We start from the raw sequence: 14,253 nt of genomic DNA, 5'->3' as shown, positions 1-14,253 counted from the left end.
TCAGTGAGATTTTTGTTATTAAAACTTTTATTCAGCAAGGATACAAAAAATTGGTCAAAACTGAGTATAGTAAACACGTTTACATTGTTACATAAGATTTCTATTTCAACATTAATAACACTGAGTACTAGGGTTGAGCCGATGTCGTCCATCGCCGATGGCTGACAGACACCCCCATCTGCTGCATCACAATTCCGTGTTCGGAAAGGACATTAAGTGTACTATGGAACCCCTAAAGGGAATAAATAGTCTACGAGATAGGAGGATAAAAAATTTTTTTTTTACTTTCTCTCGCTATTATATCGTTGGGTAAATATACTGTATATAATTTGCGGGCATCAGGGAGCCGCTAGTAATATGCAGGGAATTGAAATTCACGACGTGATCACACGGACTATATACTATGGAGTGGCAGTACCTACCTACCACACATTTTACAAGATTAGATATTTGTCAGTGGTGCTCAGTATCTGCAAATCATTCGCCATTGTCCTATCAGTCATCTCTCCTTACTCTGTGTATGTGGTAAGTTAACTTTCATGTACTGTAATGTAACAGTCTACCGCTAGCAAGCGGCTAACCATGTCCTTTTATTGGCTCCGTAGAACGCGTTATTTGTTTTCTGTGCCTTTCTGCATATGGATTCACGCACACCCCCTAACCTCGCCCCCCCGATGACATCGTCCATCATGATGTTTCACTGAAGACATCATCCGATGCCAATTTGGTATCGCCCAATCCTACTGAGTACGTTTACATGGACAACAATATTCAGGTTTTAACATGATTAAAAAAATACTCTGATTAAGAATCTACCATGTGAACAGATTTTTGATTACCTTAATCTGGCTAAAGTCATACTCGAAGTAAACACAAATCGAATGAAGACGTGGATTATTCCTATTTTAGTCGCATTATTGAAGTGCAGTATAGACATGTATACACCTTAATCACACTATTACCGTTGTGTAGGACTTTTCTTCGCATTTTGCGACAGAATGCACACACGGCAGTGGCCAACTGTTTGACGGCAAACAAAAGAGCATGGTTTTACAACAACGCCGTCGTCTGTTTGCACGTTTAGCATGACAAATCATTAACTGCACTTGAAGATTTCGTAAAATAAAAAATTAAACACCCAAAACTGTATTTGGCATCATAACGAAAATTAACTATATGTTGATACATGAAATTCTGGAGGGGACATCGAATGGCATTGCGTGGGAATGTAATGGCGTGTGCCATTAATTAATTTATGTACTATAACATGTAAAATGGAACCATGAAAGGAATATTCTAAAAGCAGCTCATGTAAACACCTTAATCTTAATATTGATCTCCATGTAAACGTAGTCATTGATAATAAGAAGAAATGTTTTTTTTATGCACCAAGTCAGCATATTAGGAAGAATAATTAATTAATAAAATAATAAAATTTGAAGGATCATGTGATGCTGGAGTAATGGCTGATGAAAATTCAGCTTTGCCACCACAGGAATAAATTTAATTTTAAAGGGGTCCTATTATGCTTTTTCACTTTTGGATTTTAGTCAGTGTGTATTGTGTATGTTTGGGCATTAAAAAGATCTTCAAACTTACAAATCTCAAAGTCCACTCCAAAGGGAGATATTTAGTTTTTAAAGGGGTCATATGATGCAATTTAAATTTTTCCTTTCTCTTTGTAGTGTTACAGAGTAGCGCTTGTTGTTTGTCATTTCTCCAATCACAAATGCAGACATCGTTTTATGTTACGCTCCGGCCTGACAGGGCATCACAGTATGATAAGGGGCGTAACATTTCCGTCACACGCTTGAGGTATTCGGCCAATCATAACGCACTGGATAGCTGGCCAATCAGAGCACACCTCGCTTTTCAGACCGATGAGCTTTGTAAAAATCGACGTGTTTCAGAAAGGCGGGGCATAGAGTAGAAACAATAATGTACAGTATGTGGAAAATAATGTGTTTTTTTAACCTTAAACCGCATAAACACATTTCATTACACCAAATACACAAAATAATGTTCTTTTTAGCAACATCATATGACCCCTTTAAGGCTTTGTGAGTTCCCAGTATGCATTGCAGCATGAATAAATCATGCAGTTACTGTTATAGGATTATTGTTTTGCTGTTTGCTGACTTTTAAACTTTTTTGTTGTTGTTTCATCATTATTGTTAGTTATTTGTTGTACTGTGATGTAAACAGCTCATCTTTTTAACATTTATTGATTGCCACCGTTCTTGAGGTTTTTGTGTCTAGTTTTGAGGCCTATAGTATGTTCAACCATTTATGTCCATTTCCTGGATATCTTGGTCTTGTAAGTTGTCTGACAAGCAAAGACAATGTTGTCTATTTATTAACATTTGTCATTCGAAATCAAACATAAATTCGATAATGTGACTTTTTAAACATTCTTGTTTTCTTCTAGGAAACAGAAAAAAATTCTATTAGCAAAATAAGACAATCAGCATTGCATGAACAAACAAATTTACATTGGCTCAACAAAGTGTCTTTACTGAGCAGAACTAAAAAACTATTGTTGAGAGAACTCAAAAGTCTTACTGCATCAAGTTGCCTATTTTTTAAAAAGTTTTCTCAACTATTTATGTTTTACCGTGGAAACAGATTACTTAAATTTGAATAATAGTTCATGATATTACTGTTTTTACTGTATATTTGTTCAAATAAATGTAGCCTTGGTTAGCATAATTCTTTCAAAAACATTTTAAAAATCTTACTGATCACAAACTTTGAATGGTAGTATATATTATTACCAATATTACATATCGTAAATATTATATATTACCAACAGACTCTGTTCCAGATGTACCATTGTACTTGTTTTATGCATGCAGCTTGCAAGGACAACTCTAACATTGCATTCAATATTTTACAACTTAAATATGCTGAAATACGACTTCTTTTGCTGTATTGCTATAGATTCAGCAGCGGCAGCATATACATTTGGTGCAGGAAATACTGTGTAATGATTGAGTTGATAATAAAAGTATTAGTATTGTAAAATGAATATTGGGTTAGAAACCTCATATCGGTTGAATCTGTTGAACAATTAATGCAGCAAGTTGTGATGTTGCTTGGCAGCTGAAACAACTAACATCTTCACAACATGCACCCCTTGTTCATAACAGTAGACCGGTTGACAAGTTTCTTCTGTTGAATGGCACACATTTGTTTTTTAATGTTTCACTTAATGTTTTTTATATCAGAATAAAAATGGAAAATTGATGTCATGCAGGATCTTGTTGAAAATTACAGCTGAATAAAAGAATTCATGAACAATGTCTCGCCTTGATGAAATGTCTCTTTTGTAATTCTGCAGATAAATCGGACATGATCTCAGCCCGTGATTCACTCTAAATTATTACAGTCACATTTTTCATTTTCCATCTTAGTCTACTGAATGACTATTCTCTCTCAGCCTCAAAACATCACTGCAAATAATTCATCCCTGCATCTGAGTGAGACCTTGTGTGTGTGTGTGTGTGAACACGCAGAGCAATGATGATCTGGGGTGTTTGGGTTCACACCTGTGTGTCTTCTCCTCCCATCACATCCTTACAGTCACATGTGACATGCTGTGTCTCATAACATGCAATCGTTTGCTGTACTGTAGCATTTTACTTTTGGCTTTAAACTCAAAGGAGCAGTGAAGACTGGAGTGAAGCAGCATATGGGTTGTTGGTGCATATCATTCATTTTTTTATCAACATCAAGATTTTAGGTTACCTTATGTGAATGTATAAGGTAAAGTGTATATGTTGGGTACTGTAACAGTGATAAATGAGCTGTTAACTGTGCTCCAAAATGAGCTTGTGAAGAATGTGTGGTTAAATGTCTCTGTTGTATTGCTTCACTCCAAACCCATGCTAAAGTTTATGCTCAAATTTAATACAAAATATTCTAGCTTCACTTTATTGTAATGTTCACATAATGGCATATATTTTGGTTGTTACAAGGATGGACTGCATGTAAATGTAAATAATTTAGGAATTTAGGACACACACACATATATATATATATATATATATATATATATATATATATATACATAATGTCATACTACCCTGTGTAATGTTTGTTTACACTGTGAGTTAAAGTAGATGAATGTTTTAATGGTGATGCTCACAGAGGACAAATTTCAGCTTCGAGTTTTCTGAATTTGTACATATCTTTTTAATGGCTTGAGCTGAACGCTGGCAATGATAAATGTCCCATTTATGTCATTTTAAGTGCTGCTTGACTTTTCGCAGCTGGAAGGTTTCTGTTAATGAAACAAGTGTGGCTTGGAAAGAACAGATATTGGAATAGCTTGTGGAAATTCAGCATCTTGAAAAAACAGCATCTATGAAGAGCGAACATGTTCCCACCCCCTAAAAATAAGACTGTTAGGAATGCATTGGTGTTAGTGGTAATACATGATGTCATAATATTTATTAACCATCTCAGTACTTCATACATTTTTTTTTTGTTGTTGCATAGATTTGTTTTTGTAATGTTTGTCTTTTTAAAAGCTCATCTCATTCAAGCAAAATCCCAAGCTAAACATGCTGCCTACTGTGTCCATTATTATTTTGCTAGTGGTTTTCAAATCTTTTTTTATTCAAACCCATCCAAAGGAGAAAGTTATCAGGAGAGGAAGGCAATTTTAGTTTAGTCGTGATGTGTTCAAGCTTTGTTTAATGCCATCTGCTGGTTTGTCAGACATTTTCAACAGATCCATTACCTAGAGCCTTGTTTCTCTAGAGCCATTCCCAGGTTGTCCTGCTTTATTGAGGCCCTGTTTCTGAGCAGACCGGCCTAAAACTGAGGTTGTTACACTCAGAACTCGCTGTGTTGTACATTGCTCAGTGTCTCTTTGGAGGCTTGTTTTGGGACAGTGCATTTGTTACAGGCCATTATGGATTAAAATGCAGCTGATGGTCAATAATATTGTCTTGGCTCCGCTTGGCAGACATCCTGGATTGGCAGCCGGTGACTAAAGAGCAAACAGTAACACGCTGCAAAATTCTGACATAATTTATTTGCATCCCTTTGAGAATGTTGCGCAATTTCTGCTCTGCCCTCAAACCACCAGTGTAATTTAATAATAATATGAGTGAGTAATAAGCTATTATGATGTGCCCTGGCTTGACTTCCTTAGTAATTCATGTGCTTACAGATAAAAAATAGCTCAGATGAGTGCATAAAACTCTTCACTGCAAACAAGATTTGTTATATATATATTTTTTAAGATGTATTTTTTGATGGTTTTGCCTTTTTTCTGAAAGGACAGTAATGACAGGAAGCAAAGTAGGAAATAGACAGGGGTTGGGATTGGGAAAGGTCCACAACCCAGGATTTGAACTCGGGATGCCTGAAGCACAATGGCACTGTTGGCGCGCTGCCTACAAGGCTATTAGCGCCGACTAAATTTTTTGGTTAGTATTTTTGTAATTTTCCACTAAAATATCAAACATTCTTAACACAACAAACATTTACTTGAGAAGTGTTTTAGATAATAGGATTGCTTTGCAGTAAATATATCTTAAAATAAATTTAATTTTCTTACCCCATGGACCCTTTTCACATTTCCAGGTTCTTAGAAGCAGAAATGATCATAGTTGAGTAAACTTCCGTAGAGGTGAACAGTAACTACAACAAATATAATTTTTGTGTTCCCATTTGCTGTAAACCCCCCAAATATATATATATAAGTATATCCATGATAGCATTTCTATGAGGAAACAAATACAGAGAGATTGATCACGTTGGTCGGTAGAGAAAAAGATGTCAAATTTGTTGTCACTCCCTCAGCCGCTGTATTAGAAACATCCACACAACAGAGTTAAATAGGTTTCTCTAATGCCAAGATAATACAATGTAAGGTACAGTGTTATAAATGTACAATACATTTTTAAAAAATTCAAATCTAAAAAAAAGATTTGCAATGTTAATAACTGTGGAAACGAGTCATCATAGTCTGTGGAAACTGTCCATTGGGAAATTGTAGTTTACAAGTTTCATTGTCCGTTGTCAATAGTGTAGTGATTATTGTAGCTTTCTGTTAGCCAACATGGCGAATCCATTGCGAAATCTATGTGGGAAACTATTTTGCCTTCACACGAAATTCCAGATTGTTTGGATTCTTATCGAAATCAACTGCAAAAATTCTCTGAGCAACGATAAATGTGACTGCATATTTTTCTGCTGGACAAAAAAGTAAATTGTAAATTGATCTTGTTTAAGGTTACATTATATATTTTGTCAATATTTTTTTTTTGTTTTTACTTTTTTACCTTTACCCTAAAATTAACCTTCAGTATTTTGAACATAGACTACACTATATTGCCAAAAGTATTGGGACTCTCCCTTCTAATGAACAGGTTTAACTACTTTAGTAATTTCCATGAGTACAAATCTTAATGATTAAGCATACAGTATAATGATATTCTAGGGAATTTAATTTTGTGGCATCAGTTTGGACAGGACCCTTTTCTATTCTAACATGACAATGCCTCTGTGTATAAGACAAGGTTCAAAAAGAAATGATCGATTCAGGCAGTGTGGAAGATCTTGACTGGTCTCCAGAAAGCCAAGTCCTAATCCCAGACGAACACCTCTGGTGTGACTTTAAATTCAGACCTTGAGCCAAAAACTCATCACCAAACACCAATGATTGCACATACACTATATAGACAAAAGTATTGGGACACCCTCCAAAACTGTGGCAACAAAGATGGAAACATAATTCATGTTTTTAAAAATTGTATTTCCAGCTCTGCTGCAACAGTTTTGGAAGTGTCTAAAATAACTGTACCCATATGTACAAGTAATTGGTGTTTGGTGATAAGTTTTTGGCTCAAGGTCTGCATTTAAAGTCACACCAGAGGTGTTCGTCTGGGATCCAATCTGATGCTATAAAATTAGAAGCACGCAATTCCCTAGAATATCATTATATGCTTAAACATTAAGATTTGTACTCATGGAAATAACTAAAGTAGTCAAACCTGTTAATTAGATGGGAGAGTCCCAATACCTTTGGCAATAGTGTATGTGGAATGCCTCAAATTAAACAGTCAAAACCAAAAAATTTTTGTGATGGTACGGTAATACAGGTTTACCAAGACTGTGATGGTGGCTCATTTTGTACATCACGTGCATGTTTGTGGTTAATTCACAATGTTTGTATATTTTCCTACCATGCAAAGCAACTTCTGTTGATCTGTTTCATCAAAGATTACAGCTTGAGTTTACCACTCTTCTAAACTAACAGTGTGGAAGGTTTTTAAAAATGTACTTTATGGTTTATTAGGTTGAGAAGGTCTGTGAGAGAGCTGTGAAACAGAGGTGATTATATCAGAGAAGACAGATCTCTCATAAAAAAAAGGAGCCACTATTTTTCCTCACAGTAGTGCTCATTAATCATATCTCCACATGACTTGAGAATAAGAGAGAGAGAAACTATATAAAGACAAACTACTTTACCTGCTAAATCCATGTTATTTTTTTTTCTGGAATACAAAATGACTCGAGGCCATTGATGCCTAAACAGCATTCATTCCCAAATCATTCAAAAGTGAGTGAGTAAATAAAGACGCTATGTTCATTTTTGGGTGAACTGTCTATCCCTTTAATAGAGGCATTGTTCATGTACAGCTCATTTGGAGATGCTCCTCATCTGTTAATCGCTATCATTTTTTGTGTGTGATTGTAATATATTCATTTTGTTTATTACTATTGTCCTCCTCGTTTATGTTCTCTGCTTCTCTAGCTCTGTTTTTCTATTTTCTGTTATTGCTTTGGCAATAGGAAGCAATTTTGTTATGTCAATAAAGCACTTGAGAGAGAGAGAGAGAGTATGCGAAGGTCCGTCTCGACTGCATTAGCCCGTTTCAGTGCGCCTCAAATTGATTCTGCTGAACATGAGGAGCAGATGAAGGTCATCTATTTACGCCCACACGCTTAATGTTTTTATACTATAACTTTTTGCTGGGTGTTTTTTTGTTCCTTTAAGAAATGCTCATGGTGTAGGCGTAAAGATTTTATTTGAATGCAAACCCTCTTGCAGCCTCTCATTTTAGATGCTATTATTAAATATATATTTGTAGGATTGGGTGATGTGTATTGACTCATGTTTTCTCTGAGTGAATCAGGCTGTGAATTCAAACAGCAAATCAATAAAACACAGCCAGAGACTTACTGAATCACTTCCAGAAACAACATAAACAAGCTCTCCAACACCTTTATTTAGACATTGATCACTCATCCCTCCCCACAGAGGACTCAAACCAAAGCCATGATCTGGAAAATAGCTGCTTTGACCTGATGGATCCACATGGCGTCTGGCTGATCCATTGCTTTTTTGGTTCATTGAGAAAAACGAAGGTTATGATGAGTGTTTTAGTATGTGTCAGCTGATACACGTGCACATTAAAAGAAAGTGATGCATGGCATCAAAATTAGAATTGATAATTAGCTGTTGATATAAAGAACAATATTTGGTGCACTTGCAGCACAGTTAATCAAGTTTGCAAAGTCTTGTGCATGGCACATTGGTTTAAAAACACAGCACTCAGAGAAAAAAAGTCAAAATCGAGACCTTGCAGGTTGCTTCTCACTTTTTTGCTTACTTTTTTGACCCTGCAAAATGCTAGAAAAATATGTTCTGTGAAAACAACCCTCAAGAATGAATTCTGTGGAACATAAAAGAAGATATTTTGAGAAATTAAATCCCAATGTTGCTTGGTTCTAGGGATATGCCGGTATCAAATTTTCATGTTGCGATTAATTGCTAATTAATTGCTGATCTCGCTCCCCTCTCTCCTCCCAGTGCTTTCCTGTCGTCTCTCTACTGTCGTATCTCAATAATAAAAAGGCATAAAAGCCCATAAAATAACTTAAAAAAAAGATCTCATTAGTTAACCTTAGTTAATGCATTAACATTAACAATGAGCAATAGCTACATTTGCTACAGAAGTTATTAATCATTGTTAAAAAATACAACTCTTAGTTCATGTTAGCTCACAGTTGCAACTTTTGATTTTAACAACGTGTTATTAAATATTGGAATTACCTAAGATTAATGAATGTTTACAAGAATTTTTCATTGGCAGTTTATGTTAACTAATGAATTAACTATTGTTAACTATTGAAGCCCTAATGTAAAGTCTTACTGAACAATAAAGAATCAAAACATTTTCAAATAATATCAAGGGCATGTTGTAGTCGAGATTAAAATGTAAAAAAGTTTGAAAATAAATAGCCTATTAAGTCTAAATATTTAAGTATTAGAATTAGAAGCACAAAACGTAAGTAAAATGTAAATATAAGTCAAGAAAAGACTTGCATATTCCCACCAGAATTTACGCTGTGCCTATGTCCTATACGTCATCCGCTGGACAACACTCTCATGTGAACGTGTGTACAGTTGTTCTGCTGTAACAGTTAGCAGAAGCTAGAGATTTTTGGGTGAACTATCCCTTTAAATGCAGCATTTGGTCTATGTACGTATGCATAAGATGGGCAGATTAAGCCATCCATAATTTTTTCAGCATTTCATACGAGTGTTTTAAGATGGCATTAAATACTTCTATTGAGTTGTGCTCCATCCTGCTGTTTTTCAATGGAAAAACTTATTGTTGTGTGTATATACGCTCTCTGAACAGAATCTCTAACAGATTCTGTTGCTGAAAACTATTCCATAACTAATAAAAAAATTGTGTAGTTGTTACTGGATTTCGATCAGTGTGAAAATGAAGAAAAAAATGTCAAGCGATTAATGTGCTTACATGATCAATTGTTGTTGACCCTTTCGATTACACAAGTGCTCATGTCCATCTTTAGTAGCAATGTGCTCTCAATATAAGAGCACGTGCAACTGTTCTACTAAAACTACAAAACAGAGGAAATAACCACAAATAACCATTTTTGGACGGTAAGATTTTTAAAAAGAATTCTGTTCTGCTCACCAAGCCTGCATTTATTTGATCCAAAATACAATGCAAAAGCAATAATATTGTGCAGTAATATTTTCACTATTTAAAATAATTTTATAATATTATATTATAAAACTATATTATAATTTTTAGGAAAGAAATTATAGAAATTAATACTTTTACGTAGCAAGGATGCTTTAAATTGATCAAAAGTGATGATAAAGACAATTATAATGTTACAAAAGATTTCTATTTCAGATAAATTCCTGAAAAAAATCTACAACATAATAATAATAAATGTTTGTTTTTTTTGAGCAACAAATCAGAATATTAGAATGATCTCTGAAAGATCATGTGACTGGAGTAATGATGCTAAAAATTCAGTTTTTAAATCACAGGAATAAATTACATTTTTAAATATATTCAAATAGTTATTTTAAATAGTAAAAATGTTTCAAAATTGTGCTGTTTTTGCTGTACTTCGGATCAAATAAATGCAGGCTTGGTGAGCAGAAGAGATGTATTACTGTTCAAAAACCTTTGACTGGTAGTGTAGATATTTCTTATAAATTCACAGCCCATTTTGGTCACATCTGTGGCGTTTCTGCCGCCATCCGTTTGATTTCTGCACCGCTTGTTCTTGTTTTCTCTGATGTGTTTTGCAGTGCAGTGCTGGTGTCAGCGAGGTGTAATGTGTCCGTGTACTCTGTGCTGGTTGTGAGCGTTTAGCAGCGGGGGGGTGGTGGTGGGGGGGTTAATATTTAAAGCGCTCCCATGTGTGTGAACCACGACACTGAGGACGAGGTTACAGGGTCATATTTGAACCACTCAGCTTTCCTACACTCCCTTACTTACATCCTGCCTATTTCTTGTTAAAGCGACTTTGCCTCTCTGCACAAGAGTTTTTGTCTGTGTGTCCCAACAGTGGCTCAGTTTAACTTCACTGCAGACTCACACCTGTGAATTCGAGTCTTCCAGGACACCTACAGCGCACAGCCATCTAGTGGCAGTCTAAAGAGGATACTCTTCACCTCACCTTTACACCACTGAAATCTGTCGAACACTCATTTCTCCTCCTGTAGTGCATGTTTCAATGAGTTCTCATTTCACTGAATTCACCATATAGTGATGGTCTTGAATGACCTTTCATTTATGCAAGCACACTTTCTTTTCCATTTTGACATTTTATCTTTGTCCATATTTGGAGATCAATATCTTATATTGAGAGTCCATATTTCTCTGGAAATCCTTGGCATGGCCTGGTTTTTCTTGTGCGTCACTGTAAGAGTTCTCTGCATTAAAGGAAGAGTGATGGAAAGAGAGCTTATAGTGTGATTCAACTCATGTGCACTTCCATATCTAAGTGTTAGTAGAGAGGGAACATTTTAATGAAAACTTTCTTAGCCTGCCCCCTACTGTTGCCCAAGAAGTGCTTTACATCTTCTGGAGTCTAGCATTCTGTTAGTGGGAGAAAACTCACTCAAAAAGTCTGTTTATAATCAGTATTGTCTCTTAGAGCCAAAAGTACATTCATTTAGATTTTTATAGATTTGAAAATTAGGCAGAAACACATTTCGTTATGCTATCAAAGAATCATTAAAGGTCAAGTACTTTATGGTTCATACTGCCCCTAGTGGTGTTAGTCAGAACAATAAAAACAATCACACAAAATCTTTTAAAATACATTTTTAATGATTGTTTTTAAAATGAAATGCTTAATATTTTAGCCTCGATGTTGTAATAAACAATCAAACAGGCCCTTTTTGTCTTCTGTTGTGTTGAGAGATGAAAGCGTAATGCTAAATAACTCCGATTAATTAACTTTTGGCTGGTCAGTGACATAAGTTAATTTGATATTTCACCTAATTTTAAGGAAAATGTAAATTTTATGAACAGAAAAACGGTTTATCTAAATTTAAAGTAAAAAAATATATATTTATATATTTTTCTCAGTGATATTGATATGGATTTGATTCTATTTAAAAAAATAATAATTCTGAAACAGAATAGCTAATGCTTGTGTGTGCAGATCTGTAGCACTTTCCCCTGTGATTGTGTAGATTGACATCTCTGTTAATGGTGTACTGATGCAGTTCATCAAATGACCAGTTGGTGTCTCTGTTTAGCCTTTTAAACTTGACTTCTAATCCATATTACAGTGTTTCAGAAGGTGTGTGAGGTTACAGACCTGAACAATATGTCAAGTTCATGGCTTTGACATCAGAAATGCGTTTATGGGGCATTACAGTAATTCAAATTTCTATCGACTAAAAAGCTAAATCTGCAAATTATCACTCTTTTTTTTTTTATGCGAAATATTAGCTTTGTTTAAAGTCATTAATTATGGAATCTAAAGCTTGTCGGTGAAATAATATTGCGTATACAGAGCATGTTTTTCTAGTCAGTGAAGACCTTCTTCTGTCGTTTTTTCCTTCTGTCTCCTGCAGGCTCAGAGTTGCAGTGTTAATACTGTCATCAGCACTAGAAGCACACTGAAAGACGTCCTCCCAGCAGAGCACCACACACAGCAGACCTGGAACACACCATCATCATGATCACCTCAGAGCTGCCAGTGCTACAGTGAGTCCTGCTTCACTTCCACTCACACACTGCAACTGAACTACATGTCAGTGTTCTTCGTGTTAACTACAACTAAATACGTGTTAGATGAAAAACGTTCAACTTAAAACACTTGAAATAAGTTGAAGTACTAAAATTACTAAAGCGTTTTATATATATACACAGCCGTTCAAAAGTTTGGGATCAGTACGATTTTTTAAAATCTTTTTTTTAAGTTTCTCATGGTCATCAAGGCTTCATTTGTTTGATCAAAAATACAGAAAAAGCTGTAATTTTGTGAAATATTACTGCAATTTAAAATAAGTTTTTTTATTTGAATATACTTTAAAATCTAATTTATTCCTGTGAAGCAAAGCACAAGTTTCAGCATCATTACTCCAGTCTTCAGTGTCATCCGTCAGAAATCATTCTAATATGCTGATTTATAATCAGTGTTGGAAACAGTTTTTTGGGACCTGTGATACGTTTTTCAGGATCCTTTGATAAATGAAAGGTTTAAAAAGAGCAGTGTTTATTCAAAATAGAAATGTTCTTACAATATACACTACTATTCAAAAGTTTGGGGTCAGTAAATGGTTTCTTTCTTTTTAAAAGAAATTAATACTTTTTTTTTGGCATGGATGTGTTAAATTGATAAAAATTTCAACACTGATAATAAATCAGTGAATGAAATTACTAAAGCGTTTTATATATATACACAGCCGTTCAAAAGTTTGGGATCAGTACGATTTTTTAAAATCTTTTTTTTAAGTTTCTCATGGTCATCAAGGCTTCATTTGTTTGATCAAAAATACAGAAAAAGCTGTAATTTTGTGAAATATTACTGCAATTTAAAATAAGTTTTTTTATTTGAATATACTTTAAAATCTAATTTATTCCTGTGAAGCAAAGCACAAGTTTCAGCATCATTACTCCAGTCTTCAGTGTCATCCGTCAGAAATCATTCTAATATGCTGATTTATAATCAGTGTTGGAAACAGTTTTTTGGGACCTGTGATACGTTTTTCAGGATCCTTTGATAAATGAAAGGTTTAAAAAGAGCAGTGTTTATTCAAAATAGAAATGTTCTTACAATATACACTACTATTCAAAAGTTTGGGGTCAGTAAATGGTTTCTTTCTTTTTTATCTTTTTTAAAGAAATTAATACTTTTTTTTGGCATGGATGTGTTAAATTGATAAAAATTTCAACACTGATAATAAATCAGTGAATGATCATATTAGAATGATTTCTGAAGGATCATGTGACACTGAAGACTGGAGTAATGATGCTGAAAATTCAGAAATGTATTTAAATATATGTAAGAAATATATATAGGAAATATATATTCTTTTTTTTCTTTAGAGCTGTCAAATTTATTAATCGTGATTAATCGCATTCCGAATAAAAGTTTGTGTTGTTTACATATGTGTGTACTGTATATGTTTATATGTACATAATAAATATACTGTACACACATACATGTATATTTAAGAAATATATGTAATATATACTTATATAATATGTACATATATATACATGTAAATATTTCTTAAATACATACATGTATTTATATATATATACACATATAAATATAGACGGCCTATTTATTTGTATATAAAACAAATGCTAATGGAAATTACAAGCACATAAAAATTATCAAAACTTAAACTAGAATTAAAACTGAAAATATAAAAATGAAAGTTAATTTACAATATTAATACAAATATAATAGCAAAAAAAAAAATAAATGCCACTG

At 34.1% G+C, this 14,253-nt stretch overlaps 1 protein-coding gene across 1 annotated transcript in view; it reads left to right on the top strand.

Annotated features, from left to right (window-relative positions):
• The window catches only part of stag1a (STAG1 cohesin complex component a), a gene marked incomplete at its 3' end in the record, with an annotated part of 48,491 nt that overhangs the window by 14,149 nt on the left and 20,089 nt on the right, over positions 1-14,253 (top strand). Inside the window, exon 2 of the mRNA XM_016273275.1 lies at positions 12,383-12,515. Coding sequence (XP_016128761.1) covers positions 12,487-12,515 — 29 coding nt within the window. The remainder of the gene's footprint in view (positions 1-12,382; positions 12,516-14,253) is intronic.

The sequence above is a fragment of the Sinocyclocheilus grahami genome, unplaced genomic scaffold (assembly GCF_001515645.1).
Source record: "Sinocyclocheilus grahami isolate Dianchi unplaced genomic scaffold, SAMN03320097.WGS_v1.1 scaffold5.1, whole genome shotgun sequence".
Taxonomy (NCBI): Eukaryota; Metazoa; Chordata; class Actinopteri; order Cypriniformes; family Cyprinidae; genus Sinocyclocheilus; species Sinocyclocheilus grahami.
Note: the sequence above shows the minus strand (reverse complement) of the source record. Positions and strands in the feature narration are given on the sequence as shown.